General features: G+C 37.8%; 1 protein-coding gene across 1 annotated transcript in view; it reads left to right on the forward strand.

The window, feature by feature from the left end:
• The window catches only part of PREX2 (phosphatidylinositol-3,4,5-trisphosphate dependent Rac exchange factor 2), a 186,277-nt gene that overhangs the window by 154,086 nt on the left and 15,909 nt on the right, over positions 1 to 16,282 (forward strand). Inside the window, exons 36-37 of the mRNA XM_075085197.1 lie at positions 5,570 to 5,636; positions 7,710 to 7,900. Of these exons, the coding sequence (XP_074941298.1) occupies positions 5,570 to 5,636; positions 7,710 to 7,900 (258 nt within the window). The remainder of the gene's footprint in view (positions 1 to 5,569; positions 5,637 to 7,709; positions 7,901 to 16,282) is intronic.

The raw sequence follows: 16,282 nt of genomic DNA on the forward strand, positions 1-16,282 counted from the left end.
ACTAAAATTCTCTGATAGTTGCTTTGGTATAAATGAAATACAATGACATAAAGGACGTACCCACTTAGAGGTAGTTAATTACTATGAAAGAAAGAGCTTGTCTGTCTCTGGAATAAACTGATGCGTCCTCAAGACAATACCTGTGTTATCACAAAGACCAGATCATATATCAATTCCTGTAATAAATGCATTAAAATCCACCTTAAGACTGGCAAATTCCTTCCCCCAATGCTTCTAGTGGCAAGCTTTTCCAGTCCAGATTGCTCATGTGGTTAAGAAGCTAATGCTGTTTGTCCTTGTGCCGCTGTTCTGTGACTGTAGTTTCATTCTCCCTCATGTCTGTCCACTTCAGTAAGTGACATGTAATGAGCAACATTAACAGTTTTCATCATTGCCATCAAATTCAGAAAAGAGTAACCTGAGGAGAGTTACAGATTTCAGGGAGTGATTCTGTGAAAATATTTTCATTTTGGTGCAGTGGGATATTTATAAAGCAGGTGAAAAACTGTTTTCATGTTTTCAGTACTAGGTATTTGATACATTGCTTTGTGTTTAAAAAAGCAACAGTTAAACTGGACTGCAATGCTACATACACGAATTTATCATGTAGTTTGTATGACTATAAAATTGGAAATCTAATGCCTTTTAGATTTTTTAAGATGTGGTCCCAAATGAACTAGATACTCGTGGCTGAACTCTCTCTAAATGCAAAATCTTTATGAAGGAGAGATTGAAAATTAAGCATTCCCTATGAAGGACGTAACAAGGAAATAATTGCTAAATTTGTCTCCTGATGAACTTAATGAGAAGCATTTTAGGTAGAACAGAAATTAAGATTCATTGCATCTAAGTGAAGCAAGACCAGAGAGAGAATAGAGAGATCTTGGACAAAGTAAATTAAATTTGTTTAGCTGGTCTAAAAGATACTGCCAGTTGGCTTGAATTTAGCTTTGGGTTTTTTTTCTCTTCCAGTGCTATGCTTTTTCTGTGAGTGTAAATTCATTGTTTCCTTAGACTTTTGACAAAGCATGATCAGTATGTATTATAGGTAGTGTTCTGAAAATGAAAATTATGTGTCTTGATAGATTATATATGCCAAGTCTTTACTCACTGAGGTGGACATCTGGTTCATTCTGCTTTTTTTATCCTCTGCAAATGCAGAGAACATGTATCCACAGTGATCAGAGGTGGAGCCTTTTCTTTCACTCTTGGTCACTGTTAGGAATCCAGCCCACGCCTGCAGCTTGGACAGCTCGTAGCTGTAGTAGAAACCCTGACCACCCAATGACTATTTGGCATGTTGTCTTTTTTAACAGTGTATTCCATGTCTGGAATATCAGGAGCCAAAAAGGAGACATCTACTGTCTGAAAGGCAAATGTGGAAGCAATTAGTACTAATGGGTTCAGTGTGGATTTGGCTGTTTGGATTATGATGGGAGAAGCAGAAAGGCAGCTGTAACTGCTCTACGGCCTAAGAACTTCCCTTTCACATCACAAATAAGACAGTTTCAAGTGGTCTTGGAAGTAGGTAGAGGTGCTGGAGACTAGATTTCTGGAAAAATAGGGGTTAAAATGTAGCATGTGAAAAGTGGGCAGTGTTACATAGTGCAAATGGTATTTTCTTTTCCATTTTTTGTCATACATGGCTTTCTGTCTTCACATTTCTATGAACCCCTGCATATGTGTTTATAAAGGTTTGAGAGTAGGGCTGTGATGTGCCTGCTGGGATAGTAGCGTTGTTCCTTCCCAAGCATCCTCCTCAGTTTGCACCTCCGATATTTGTACTCATCCTAACATCAGTTTCTCAACATGCCCTCTTCATAGACTGGAGAGAGTTTAAATTGGTGGGAGACCAGTACTTTAGCCAGGTGCTGCAGTCTTGCAAGAAAATGAGGAGCACTATGAAGAATCATCCCCTCTGTTTAAAAGTCCAGTTTCTTATGAATTTATTTATATGTATGCCACAATGATGAAGAAAATGTAAAAGACTGAATTTATTCTTCTCTGCTATAACATCAAAGCAAAAACCTTTCTAAAGTGGAACCCCCAACGTGCCATTATTTAATGCCATAACCCAATTACCTGCCCTCCCCTTTCTCCTCCACTCCAATCACTTCTTTACTGTCCTTGTGTTTTGAAGAAAAGATGATCAACATCTAGGAACAACAAACTGAGAGTAAGACTAGAAACTTGGCTTTGCTTGAATTATTTGCATGTACCAAGTTACTCAGGAATGTGTGTTTCTACAGCTTTGGAGCCTCCTCAGGGTTTAGTTTTCAATATTTCAAATTTTCAAGATCTTAAATGTCTGGGTCAGTTTTGGGGGTTACCCTGTAAAATGCTTCACGAAGAAAACATCAGTACTTCTGCATCTCCTTTGTACTCAAGTTCTGGGAAAACATCTTGGGAAAGCATTCATCTTTTGATAGGTCTTTCTTTTTGAACCCTAAGATGTTTGTTACTTCATTCAAATTTAAGTTTTCCCTGAGATACTTGTCCTGTTATTTGGCATTGTTACATACGGGGTATCTTACAAAAGTGTAACATGGCAATAATTCCCTGTAGTTTTAATTCCTATTGGTTTTTCTACCTTTTTTTTTTTTTAATAAAGGCTTTTCTGCTACAGCTTAGAGGAATTGTAAGGCTTTTAGAAGCAAAACCAGCCATCACATTTGCAGACAAAGAACTATGATTTCATTCTTGTTCATTTCAAATGGATTAGAAAATATTGTCCATATTGGGCACCATGCCAAGATTGCCATTAACTTTTCCCATAAAATATGATTAAGGACCTTAACAAGCATTTAGTAATTAAGTGAAGTGCTTTGGAAATTTATATGCTGTCCACAGTTTGTCATGTTCTGTAAAATACTGAAGACAGTTTTTATGAAATGCAATAAAAATAAAGCACTCAAGAAACATCTGGGAGTGTTATCTGATTGTGGGGGGAATAGTTTCATTTGTAACAGGATATTTTGATATTTAAAATTAATGTTGTGTATAGTTGATTTTTGTTTGTTCTTTAGGTTAATGAATAATTGACTGAATTAATGGAGTAATTCCTATAATTGCATATCCCATTCTAGTGTCCATGTTGCTTCATTTTGTACCCTGAGTTGATTATTTTCCTTGTACTCCATTAATGTGTGTACCGTACTATATTTGGCTTCTGGTTTCATTTAATGCAGCTGAATTTGCTGAAATAACAGTCCAAAGAGAATGGGAGTGCTGAACAGACTCTGAATGAAGCAGATTTTCCTGTGGCACGGCAGGAAAAAACAGCATAGGCTTTCAGTCTGATAATGTTCAGTGGATGGCAGGGTGATGCTTTGTTTTTTAGCTTTGCTAACAAAGAAGGTTGGTCTGTTGCTGCTGATGTAGCTTTTATGTGCTGTGGCTGCTCAAAGTGGTTGTCTGAGTAATTTTCTCTGGAAACCTCTTTTCCTTCCAGTAGTCACCAGCTTCCTTTGACACAGAGTACATCCTGGATCACGCAACAGGCTTAACGGAAGAACAGAACTAGATTAGCTTTGCTGTGCTTTCTGAGGGGATTAATTCAGACCTTAAATTTGGGAGAAGGTGCTTTTCAAAACTGCAGTGTTGTGGGAAGCAAAATCTACTATAATTAAAGGTGGCTGGATTTTTTTTATCAACTCAGTTATTCCAGATTATTGAAGAATAAAAGGCTATTAAAATCTGCAGTCTGCACCCCTGCCCTGCAAGTATGTAACTATGTGAATAACTCCAGTCATGGAAAACACCATAAAAAACAGGGAAAGGGATTTTTATCCATGTATGTTCTATGAATCAATGTTTTCATGACTGGAGGATCCAGGTGATCCTGTCATTTGAGAGTTGGGATGCAGGGATACATTCTTCCCAGTGTTTGTTTTCATGTTTTCTTGTAACTGAAATTTGGTTACCACACTCCATGGTTCCAGCCTGAGTTGTGGCTGAGCTGCAACTTTGTCAGGTCTGCTCCTTCTGCACAGTCATTGGAGCTGGATCGTAGTGATACCTTGAGGTTTCCACTGGAGAATCTCATTTTTTTTCTATAGGATCCATAGTTTAGTGCCATTTTTCCTGTTTTATTTTAACCTTGGCCAGAATTGCTGCAGTGGTAGCTGTTGCCTGGTTCTCGCTGGATGCCTCATCCAGCCAGGGAAGCCTACGAGGTGTTTCTATTTCCAGCTGCCCCAGCAGGTTTTAGGAGCTTTTCAACCAGCAGAATGGGTCTTGTGATCATAGAATCAGAGGTTGGTTTGGGTTGGAAGGGACCTTTAAAGATCATCTAGTCCAACCCCCCTGCCATGGGCAGGGTCAATATTTGCATACATTTTGTTGTTGAGGTTTTTTTTTTTCTTTTTTTTTCTTAATCAATGCTGCAGAGGCAGTGAAACTGTGAACTTATCACAGATATATGCAAGATATTTCCTCTACCTATGAGATGTTAGTGATAGCTCGTCTCTGGTGAAAAATTAATTTGCTTGTAAGGTTGAAAGAAAATAAAAATTCCTCTAGGGTTTCTGAGTTGAAGGAGACAGGAGAAGAGCTCCATGCTTCCTGTGTGCTCTTTGCTAAAGCTCTTCCTTTCTGGTGTTGAATAACAGAAGTTTTCCTGTTACAGGAGAGGATAGTATGGAAGTCCTCTGTACAAAGTATCAGCCTCCTTTGGGCCAGACAGAAATTATCAAACCTTTATCTTTTAAAACAGTGCATGTTGCGTTTTTTTCTATTTTATATAAACTTTTTATGGAACTATTCATTGATAAATGAAAGGTTATAAGAGGAACTGGGAGAATGTGGGTTGATGAGCTTTGTACAAAAGAGAGAAATCTGATACAGTAAGTATGCTTTCTCTATCCCGTTTCTGTTCAGGAGGTAGATGACAGTTTTCTTTGGTTTTTCCTTTCATGAACTAATTCATTTTCAAAGAAGTGTGCAGAAATTGTAAAGAAAGGCAGTTTGTTTTTATTTACACATGCACGCATGACTGTACACATTGCAAATGTCATTTTGTTTGTATGATGTTGACTTGCCCCTTCCGGGGATTTTACTTTTTTGTTTCTTTTTATGTTGTGAGCTTCTGAGTGTTTTGCTCTGTCAGTACTGTGTATCATGTTTTGGATTCTGTTCTGATATTACTGCAGTTATATACTGCTAATATAACAAAAAGCTTGTAGCGCATGAGGCTCAGGCACTGTTTACATATCAAGTTTCCCAAAGTCACTATTAAAATCTAGATGGTTGCCACAAACCTTTGGTGACAATCATTTTCAGATCTGTTTTTTCTACTAACTAGAGATTAAAATTTTGCACTCTATTTTCATAGGACAGAGGGACAGTTTGTCTCCAGAACAAGAAAAATATTCCTTATTACTTTAAAAGAAAGAATGTTAGTGCCTATTTACCCATGTATTATTCTTTGATCCTCTCTCATAATGAAATCTAAAAAAAAAAAAAAAAAAAAATTCCAACCTTAGGACAATGTCTAATAGTCACCTACATACATTTTGTTCAGGAGTTTAAAAAATTAACAGTTTTTGCATTATTCTGTTTGTTCTCTCAGGGCATTCTACCTGGACAAGTCAAACTTGCCTCCAAATTCAACATCTAAAGCAGCTTATATAGATAAGGTAAATAAAAATGCTAAGTGCCTAATTAAACTTTGCATGTTACACACTGTGATATTGTAATCCATTCCTGAGGCTTTCTTAATTCCATTGAAAAATTCAATTATTTAAAGCTGGGAGGGGGGGGGGGGGGGCGGGTGGCAGGGAAAGGAGGAGCTCTCTTGCAGCATTTTGTCCCAGCTGTGTTTTATGGGTATGTGGTGCCATGTGGTTCTGTATCAGAAAGTGTGGCTGGAGGGCATCAGTGTATCTGAGAAGGGGAACCATGGCTTTCCTTTTTCACTGTACTTTCAGAGCAATGCAATTGCTCCAGGAGCATGTGAGGGGAGAGCAGATGCAGGCAGAAATTCTTTGTTCTGAACACTGGAAGGGCTGTTCCAAATTAAATACTCCTTCAGCATCCTGCTCAGAAGGCTTACTTCTGAACCTCCTCATTTAGGCTTTCTTCAAATGCCTTCATCTGTCTTTAAATCTCTGTGACTGAGAGATCCCAGGGGCTATGAAAATTCATTTAATGCTCTCTCCTATTGTTGGAGAGTTAATGCCCATATTGCAGCCCAGTAAGGGAAAAAAAGATATTCCTAGGGTCTTGCCTACACTGACTTAAAAAGTGATTGAGCTACTCTGGCTTCAGAAATAGAGTGATCATCAGCTAAGCCCTATGACAGGCTAAAATTTCATGTCGATATCATCCAGCATGGGTCTTAACAGGATAGTTCCTGTTTCTTGGATCTGTGCTGGACCGCAAGGGAGGGATGGAGGACATGTGCCTGTGCCTCTCCTTCCCTGGTGAGTCAGCAACTTAACTTTCTAAGCAGTCATAGGTGCAGCGGGAGACATTTAGGCATACGTGGAGTGCTTGTTACCCTTAAACCTGTTCCCTATCTATTTCAGGGAAAAGTTCAAAGGCGAGATAAAAGCATCTCATAATCCAGATCTGACAAGGGATGCTAGGTTAAGCGAATGTATTTATTTTGCAATTGGAGCAAGCTAAGAGTGAGTGCACGGTCTCAGTTTGTGGCTGTGACTTTTTCTCTATTCTCCATAGCTCTGCATGAATAAATGGCAGCAGTTAAAATTAATTTAAATGGATCCAAGTTAAAGCAGTAGGACCTAAACCAAGTTAAATCTATTTGTGCCCAGGTTTAAATATGCTGATTGTTATAATTTATTTACTTGACCTCTATGCCTTCCAATGAAGTAACCTTCATATAGGAGCAAGTGATGCTGCCATTTCTCTAATTAGTTAAAACGCTCTTTAGGGAATGAATCTCCCTTTCAAAAGATTCATTCTTTGAGTAACAGGGGCTTTTTTTGAATCTTTAAATGTTTCTGGAATAAAGAGAATGGTCAATTTGGAATTATGAGGCCTGCAAAACTGTCTTGTGAACATCTCCTTTACACAAAGCACCGTGAGATGGTGCTTTTCATTGCTAGACAGCGCTTGAAGGTTCCTCTTTTGAGACAGCCTTCCACTTGAAGCTGCCTTCTTTACTAGGTGGATCATTTGTTTTCCATACAGTAACGCTGAGGTTATTTTAAGTACTGCTACAAAGTTAACTGATTTTGTTTTGTGGTATGCTTTTGTCACTTCTGTTCATTTTTATTTTTCCATGGTGTTAGTCAGAATTAGGAACTAGACATTTGTATAAGTAAAGGACAGTGTTGTGTTAATTACAAGCTGATTTTCTCAGCAAGTCAATTAACCAGTCTTGGCATCCCTCCTGTATGTGCGTATGGTTGTAGGTTGCCTCTTCATGGCTTCCCTTCTTTGGCAGTACAATTAATGGAAATGACACTAATGGGTCTATTCAGTTTGTTGAAGTGAAAACCACTTCAGTAGGCAGGACTGGGAATGAAAGAGTCAGTGACGGTAAGAATTTAAAAGTTTTAAAAAGTTGCATTAGGTCATGTAAGAGAAGACTGTATGCTCTGTATTTATGTCATGGCATTTGGCTTCGGCTTTCTCAGCCAGCCCTGCCGTTCCACCTGCATCTGTGATGACCTACTCTAAAAAAGCATTTCATGTGCGCTCAGTAGCAAATATTTAAACGTCTCTCTCTTTCTCTCTTGCAGCTGATGAGGCCTCTCAATTGCTTGGATGAACTTTACCGACTGATAGGGTCCTTTATCCGATCCAAGCGCACCGCTGCCTGTGCGTACACCGCGTGCAGTGCTTCCGGAGTTGGACTGCTTTCAGTGTCTTCCGAACTCTGTAGCAGGCTTGGAGCTTGTCACATCATTATGTGCAACAGTGGAGTTCACCGGTATGACAATTTCTTTTCTTCCCTTTGTTTCAGTCAGTCATTGCAGGTTGGAGACTGCTGCTTTTTATTTATACAGAGTTCTTACACTAAATATCTAATATCTTAAACTAAATATCTAACACACTTGAAAGATTGTGGTGAAATTCTAGAATTGTATTTGTAGTGGTTAATATAAACGAGCTGTACAATTTTGTTTTGTGGAGTTGTAATGGATTATTCCTCATTCAAGTCAGTAAAAGGCAGAAATCTTAATTGCTAAAGCAGAAAAAGGAAGGTTTCCTAGGTGAATAAGACAAACTATATTAAATTCTCAATACAGCCAAGAAATGGTGAAACTTGTATTTACTTTGTATCCTAGGGGGAATTGTAGCTTGTTTCAAGGAAAAAAAATGAAGCAGAAGAGATACGCATTTTTGCAGGTGTACCTTATAACTGGAAGTTTAGCCTGTAGAACAGATAGTGTCATTAATACAATATCTAAAAAAATCAACTGAGCTATAATCAACTGATCCTTGTCATCAACACTAAGAGATTTTAACGGACAAATATATATATGACAATAGCGCCATTATAGGGCTCTCTAGTACTTAATGATAGTCATCAAAGGCAGTAATATGTTTATGTTCCAGCTGGGCAGATTACAATTTTTTTGTACATATATACCAAAAAAGCAAAGACTACGATTGGAGAGGGGGGGAAAAACCCCAAGAAACAAAAAAACAAACATAACAAAGAATCTGATCTGATGCTAAATATCTGCTCTTTTTATAAGGATTCCAAACTGTAGATTACAGGCAGCAATATGTTAAAAATATGCTCTTTTGTTTCTGATCTATGCAAATCCTTATTTTAGCAGACTTGGTTACCAGTACATTGTGTTAGAATGAGCATTACTTTCTCCTCATTTTAAGTAATGTCCTTTCTTTCAAAGAGCTTTGAGGAGGAAGAAAAAATGGCAACGTAGCTGTAATGCAGATTATCAGACATGAAAAACAGGAAAAGCTCCATATATAGCCAATGCAATTAAGTTGTATAAAAACAGTGCTTGCCATTTCTTTTAGGTGAGTTTGCAACAGACTATTTGTATTACTCTCTATCACTGATACAAGTGTATATACCATGCTGTATACTGTACTTGATTTTAGGCAATAACAGAAAGAGGCTGTATTATTTAACACTAGTCACTATATCAGATGAAGATGGAAATACTATATAGCATGGACTGACATGAAGTCGTCATTTCAGAAGACCATGAAGCTACACAGCTTTTCTCTGGCTCTTTATCTTGGTTTCCGTTTCGTGTCTTATGTGATCAGAAAAGACTTTGGGATTAATTCTGCCATTTTTTTTATAAAGCTGAAAAAGGCTGCCTCTGGGTTTCCTTATGATTTAATGGATTAAGTTCTGAATTTGCCAGTATATTTGTGCCAAAAATTCTTATCATTTCAGAATAAAGTCAGAGCAGCTTTAATAGCCCAAATAAACTATCACCCCACAGCGTGTGGGTCACAAATTATTCAGAATAATTTGGTGACTGCTTGATTCCGAACATGAGCTGTTCTGAGATGAAAATAAATAATTCACCAAATTTCTGCTCAAAACTAGGGCTAATTCAGAGGTACAAACTACTAAATGTCTATTTAGGTATATTTAAAAATCACAAAATATTAGAAAACCAATATATTGGATTTCAAGACTACATTATGAGCAACAGGAATGGGGTTTAAATGTGTTATGTGTGGGTTTCCGTCTAGATGTTAAAGGATTCAAGACCACCTATTTACATAAAGGTGCAAAACAAAATGCATGACTGATTCTGCTTTACAGTGAGTCCGTTTGAGCTTCTGTACAAGATACTGCTACTTCACTTGTGCATTAATACTGCCTTTGTGGCTACCATCTGTTCAGAGAAAGAAACATCGACTCTTGGCATTATCAGAGACATTTGAAGATAGGCCCTCCAGGAAAAAGGAATGCACTACTTGAGATTTTATAGGTACTCAAAGAGTTTTTACCCTGAATTTCCAAAAGTTCAGAAAGGAACTCATGTATTTAGACTCTAGAAAGGATTCTTGTGCTATTATTTTTTGAAGTGGTAAAAGTTGGGGAAGTTTTTTTGACAACAGTTTCCTGAAGTTACTGTTGAACATACAAACTGGATGGATAAAGAAGTTTTCCCTTAGAATTTGAAGTCATATAAAGTTACTTCATGTGCTGGTTTCTGTTTCTGGCCTCCACATCTCTACAGTCCAGCACTAAGTAGGTTCTGCTTTTTGCCATTCTGGAATTGCTTTTGCCCAGACAGAAAGCTTGTTTTGTCTCCAGTCAGTAGGATAGCTGGGTGAATTTTGTTCCCAACATTTCTACTGCTAAATTCTGCTGTGTTTTTGTGAACCTATGCTCCTTGCTGCTTTGCAGCATGAAACTGTCTTGCAGCACCACGAAATCCTGGGAGGACAACAGAAGAGGGAAGAATCAGATGCTGGATGTGATCAAGTCCCATAGACACAGATGATTTTGCTTGTTGTCTGCAATCTTGAAAGCTTAATTATTCTGTTTTTTGGAATATTATTTAATCAGGGCAGATAATCTTGCAGAATAATGCTCTTTAAGTAAGTTAGTTCTGTGGAGTTCAAGCTACTGATTTTCAATAAGAGAGGATATTTCTCTCTGCTTGTATTCAGCAGTGTATTTGGCCTCTGTGTTCTTAGAAACTAAATGCTGTGAAGAACTTGATTGTGATCGGTTGCAGAAATCCACATTTTGTAGTCCAGACCAAGGACTCACAGCTGGTTTTTAACACTGTGCTGTGGATATTAAATGAATTGAAAACTGGTATTATCCACAGATGCTACTAGGCAAGCAGATGGGGGAAAGACGTGAGTTGTCCTTGCAGGTTGAACTTTGAAGTATATTCTCACTTACCAGTCTTACCAGCTTAAAAATGAAGAATAATCAACTCAGAGCAAGGTTCCTGTATGCTATCTTTTAAAAAAACCCTCATTTTATCCTAATTTCTATGATTGGTCTCTGATGGGAGAGAGTGTCTGAGAGTCTGTGGAAGAGTGCAGGGTGCTCTGCTGGTCAGCATCTTTCTTTTGTTCATGGGGAGTGGGAACTGAGTAAACTATTAATCTGTCAGAATTTAGATATATTTAATAGACTTCAGAAAAAATATATATGAACCTTCCCTCACTCAATTTATCGTCTCTTACTGAGCTGACTGGAGAGCCCTTTCTGTGTTTTCTCAACTTAGGTGTCATGGATTGACAGGGGGCAGAGGGGGGTTCTGCCACCCCTCCTTCTAACCAGAGTGAATTCCAGATAGCTTGGGAGGGAGGCGCTGGGTGGCAGTCCAATGCAGAAGAGGCCAAGAACTATGAAACAGCAGCTTCGTCTGCTTTGACAGTGATTGCTGATCTCTGGATCAGCAGTGTCTTGGTTTCTGACTTCTCTGTGATCCATATTAAATTGCTTTTTACACTGCACTAGGCTAAAACAGCTTGACAGAGTTCATGTTTTCATCCCTATATCCAAGATAATGCTGGGGATTTTGAATTGCTGGTGATTGCTTTGCTTTGATTTTTATTATGACAATATGTTTACCAATTTACATTAGAGCCTGAAATCCTATATCTATTTCAGACAGCAGTTCTTTTCAAATATATTTTGATCACACGAAAAACAAGGATGGGGAAAAATAAGTCCCTTTAACCTTCACCATCCTAAGTGACATGTGAAAACTACAAACGCCCTTTGGATTATCATAAGTGAACATGCCTTGTTGATCAACATCAGGAACAGAGCTCTGAATTAGTCCAAGAAATCAATAGTTTGCATTTCTATTTTCCCTTTTTTATCATCCATAATTATATTTCTGCCTGCCAATCAGCTGTCACCCTGCAAACAACGCTCTGCTTTCTTTACTTGTATTCGTTCTGTTTGAAGTTCTAATCACTCTGTACAAATGTAGGTGATGAAAGGCGCTTATAAATTTTATTGAATCATGATGCTAGCTCCTGCTTGAGGGAGAAGAGTGAGTCTGCACTACACAGACGTGCCCTAGCTTCTTTCCATGCCAAAATGAAATTAGGTGCAGCAGCTGCAGAAGTCTATTCGGGGACCATAGGCCTTACAGGCTCAAATGAATCATGTAAAGCATCCAAATGAAACAAATCCCAAGTTTATTTAAAGTTTTGCATTTCCTGGAGGAGAGAGAGAAAAGTCTTCTATAATCTTGATGAACCCCAGAAAAATCACTGTCTTATTTTCTTTCCTGAATTTTAATTTCCCCTCCAGAAAATCTCTTCTTAGTGTTACCATCCTTCAAGCAGTGGGGTTCTGGCTGGCAGACACTTGGCTGAATGATGAGGCAGGTTTTGCCAAGGGTTGATTATGCTGTCTCCTGTAGCTGGCCCAGCTCCTGCAATCCAGCTAAACCTGCTCCATCTTCCACATAGCAAAGCAGAGTAACACCATAAGCTGACCGTCATGGCCAGCTGCCTTTCTGTGAATCAGATGAAACAAGGTGAAAAATAGGTACTCTGAATTTATATTTTAGACATTCTACCATAAGAATTCCTCCTTTTAGATTATTTTGGAAATTTTTCTGTAGGAATTTAGTTCTGAGCTCAATGACTGTACTACCAAAAAAAAAAAAACCAACCCCCCAAAAAAACCCCAAAAACCAAACAAAACCCTCTCTGAACTTTTACAGCGGTATTTAGGCTATTAGCTCCACAGTAAGAAGGCTTTCTGGGATCGATGGGACTACTTTCAGGAGGCATGTCAGCACAGGCTGAAAAACTAATCCTTGCTGCTCTCCAGCCTTCTGGTCTAAACTGTGCTTTCAGTCCTGCTAGCCTCCCATTTAGTCAAGATTCCCTTCTTTTTTTAAATGGCAGTTTTTGTTATGTCTGTCTACAGTTAAGTGTGGTTTTGTGATATTTTACCTACTGAGGCATAAACAAAATTTTGTTTCTGTCAAATAGTTTAGGGTAGTAGAGTGTTTCATTCCCTGTTGATTACTATTTGAAAACAGTAATGTAATTGTTAAATATGCAAAAATTTGTCTTAGGACAATTGAAGCAAGACATTTAGCACAAAATAGGTTGTTTCTACAGTAAGGATCATTTTATTTTGGTCTATATTTGCCTTTCATAGGCAATCTGGTATATTTTTGCTTTGTTATCGCTCTTGCATGTTTTAAATTCTGAGGCACTATTTTGTTTAAAATGCAGTCTGAAAATGCAGAGAAGTGCATAAAATGCACTGAGACAGATAAGATGGATCTAAGCTGTTACTTGTATGGATTTCAAGGTGTTCTTTTTTCCTATTTGGATTCCTTTCAACATTATGGACATTTAGTAGCAGGGTTGACACACAACTCAATCTCCTTGCTCTGTAGAATCATCCTCTTGCGCTTCAGTTCCCACAGTATTGCCTTATCTGCAGTCCAGGTGTCTGGGAGAATCTGATTCTTCCATACAAAAACTTCTGTGTTACAACAAAAATAGAATAGAACCTCTCGAACAATCTAAAACTAAAAAATTATCCAAATCATCTTTATTTTTTGAGGTGGAAGAGAGTTAACTGAATAACCTGAACTATTACAAGACAGGAAGTAAACTGCAATTTTCCAGCAGATTTACTTGCCTGCTTATGTGGGAAGAAGCCTTTACTGTGAAAGACTTTCTGCACAGAAAAGACATAATGGCTGAAGCTGGGTTTTCAGTTGACTTTAGATTTTTTTGTTTGTTTTTGCAAGTATGACTGAGAATGAGCAAACAAAAGGCACGGGATATTTTGAATCTTTTGGAAATGCTGTTCTTTCTTCAAACAAATAATATTTAATGCTGGAAGTGCCTCCTTGCAACATTTCCAGCTGATTAAAGGTGGCAAAATCTTACAGGAAGACTGTGAAAAGATGCTCTGTGCAGTTTTTTAACAATAACAGAAGATGTATGGTGAAAAGAAGTGTGCTTTTTTTTCATTATTCTTTGAAAAGCTTTCTGTTTTAAAACAGAATAGTCACATTTTATTTCTGGAAATAGATTGGATGATAGTAATCTTCAAAAAAACCGACAGAAAATCTCATCATTACCTACTGCATGTTTCATGCTTTGGGATTAAAAATTACTAAGATTGAATCTAATAAACCTGACTGTATTTGTAGACTACAAAAGAAGTCACTAACCAAGGTTAGGTCTGAAATATGGTTAATGTACACTTACCTCTCAAGACTGACTCTCTAGTGTAGATAAGTTCATGCCACCTACTTCAGAAAAGCAGAAATCTGTTGGTAGCTTGTGTTTGAAAATACCTGGTAGAGCTGGGTTTGATTATCCTGTTGTGGAGTGGTGGATGTATGCCTGATACAGGAGCTGGGATATATTTATTTTGAGATTTACACAACTATGTAATCACAGTCATGCCTCTTGTCAAGGAAACCTGTGTGTGCTGATGCTTAACAGGTAAAAGGCAGAAGTGCCCTTAACCGTGGGCTGTCCATTTCTATGTGGTGTTGTAATACTCTCCACAGATAGTCACTTTTTGGAGCATTGTTTGTGATTACTGAACCATCATAATGGAATAAATATATTTCATGTGCAGAGTAATGGCTTGCTGTATGTTGGCAAAAATAACAAGAGACTTTGGACTAACCTTTAGTGAATGGGTTCAGTCCAAGGCTGATTTTAAAGTGGTGGTCTTTCCACACTGGGAACATCTCAGCTTCACAAAGGTTCAGAAAGGGACTGAACCTAAGTCCTGAACTCCAGTGGAGATTGTAAAATACAGTATTGTAGGTTAAAATACAAACTTCATGCTCATTTCCTCTCTAATACCTATTGGCTGGCCCAACTTCCCTCTCCCTGCAAGATGAAATTCTGTTCAGGAAAGTTTCAATATATGGGCACAGAGAAAGCAAGCTTCAGTTTTATTTGCATGGAGGCATTACCACACTGACAACGGCTTACAAATCATGGGAGAGTCTTTAGTTAGGCCTGTCCATACTTTTTATGCTTATTTCTTAAGTCCTGAACAACATTTTCCCTCCTTTTTAGGTTTATCATGGGCCTATTTTCTTCTTTGGGTTACTCATCAGAATCAATACATATTACCCAGCCATCACTAGTAATTCTAGAGAAATACCCCAAAAAATTTTTACCCTGAAGTGACTTACTTTAGTATTAAGTTTTTAATTGCTGCATACACTGACATAAAAAATAGATGCTCTATAAGCATTAATTTAAATAACAGCAGAAACAAAAAAATACTTAGTAGTATAATTGGTTTAAAAGGTGGTGGAATGTAGGTATGATTAGCTTATGATGTATGGAAAGAAAAGGAATTAAAATAATAACAATGGCATTAAATTGCATGTTGAGTAGAAGCTTTAGATTTTAATTAGACTAAGCATACATGCATCCTTTTCATATTTTTTTCCTATTCGCATAGCCAGAACATAATTCATTTTGACATCTCTGACTGTGGTAACTACTAAACCAATTTGTTTCACCTCATCTTTTCTATTCAGGGTATTTTTCTAAGGGATGTTGTGATGCATCTTTGGATGTAGGATGGCTGGAATCCTAATTGAAACCTGAGAATGAAATGAATGATTTAGATTCTTTTTACTCTGGTAACATAGATACACACTTCGCTGAGTGGCAGCTCTGTAGGTAGTGTACATGAACTCAAGTTATTTTTCCTTTCAGGTGACATTAAACAAGCTGTCACAAAACCATCCATTTCTTAGAAAATTTGAATCCGTTTTCCTCTTTTACAACTCCATTTTTAGTGTAGATGTATGCCCATCCAGCTGATTTGCTGCCCTTTAGTAAAAATCACATGCAGTCAGAAACAAACGGACTATTGGCGACAGAAAATTATTTAACCTCTTTTGTTCAGGATGGTCTGATCCAGAAGATGTTTCAATGTTTGTATTTAATCTTCACATCAATACTGTCATGACTGATGGGAGACTGGGGATAGCAGGCAGGGGCTGGGAGCAGCTGCAGTCCCCTCTGTTTCTTGGAAACCAAATGGATGAAACGAGGAATTCTCAGCCCAGTTGTGCTGGGAAAGCCAAATGTCTGTGCTGCCTTGCTGCTGTAATCTGTCAAGGCAGGGAATTTGTGATTTTAACTGACATAAATTCTGAGATGATGAATTTGGGTCTTGATTTTCTGGCACAAAAGAAGGGATGAGAGGAAAAGAGAGGGAGTGAGAACAGATTTTTATTTGTTTACACTGTAAAATATATGGATTTGGGAATCATGCTTCCCATAACAGAATGTTATGAGAGCATTGAAGGAGTTTTTCCCCTAATATTTTCCTTGTTAGGTTTGTCTGGGATGATTGCATCCAAATGACCACATA

This window comes from Phalacrocorax aristotelis, chromosome 2, assembly GCF_949628215.1.
Source record: "Phalacrocorax aristotelis chromosome 2, bGulAri2.1, whole genome shotgun sequence".
Lineage (NCBI taxonomy): Eukaryota > Metazoa > Chordata > Aves > Suliformes > Phalacrocoracidae > Phalacrocorax > Phalacrocorax aristotelis.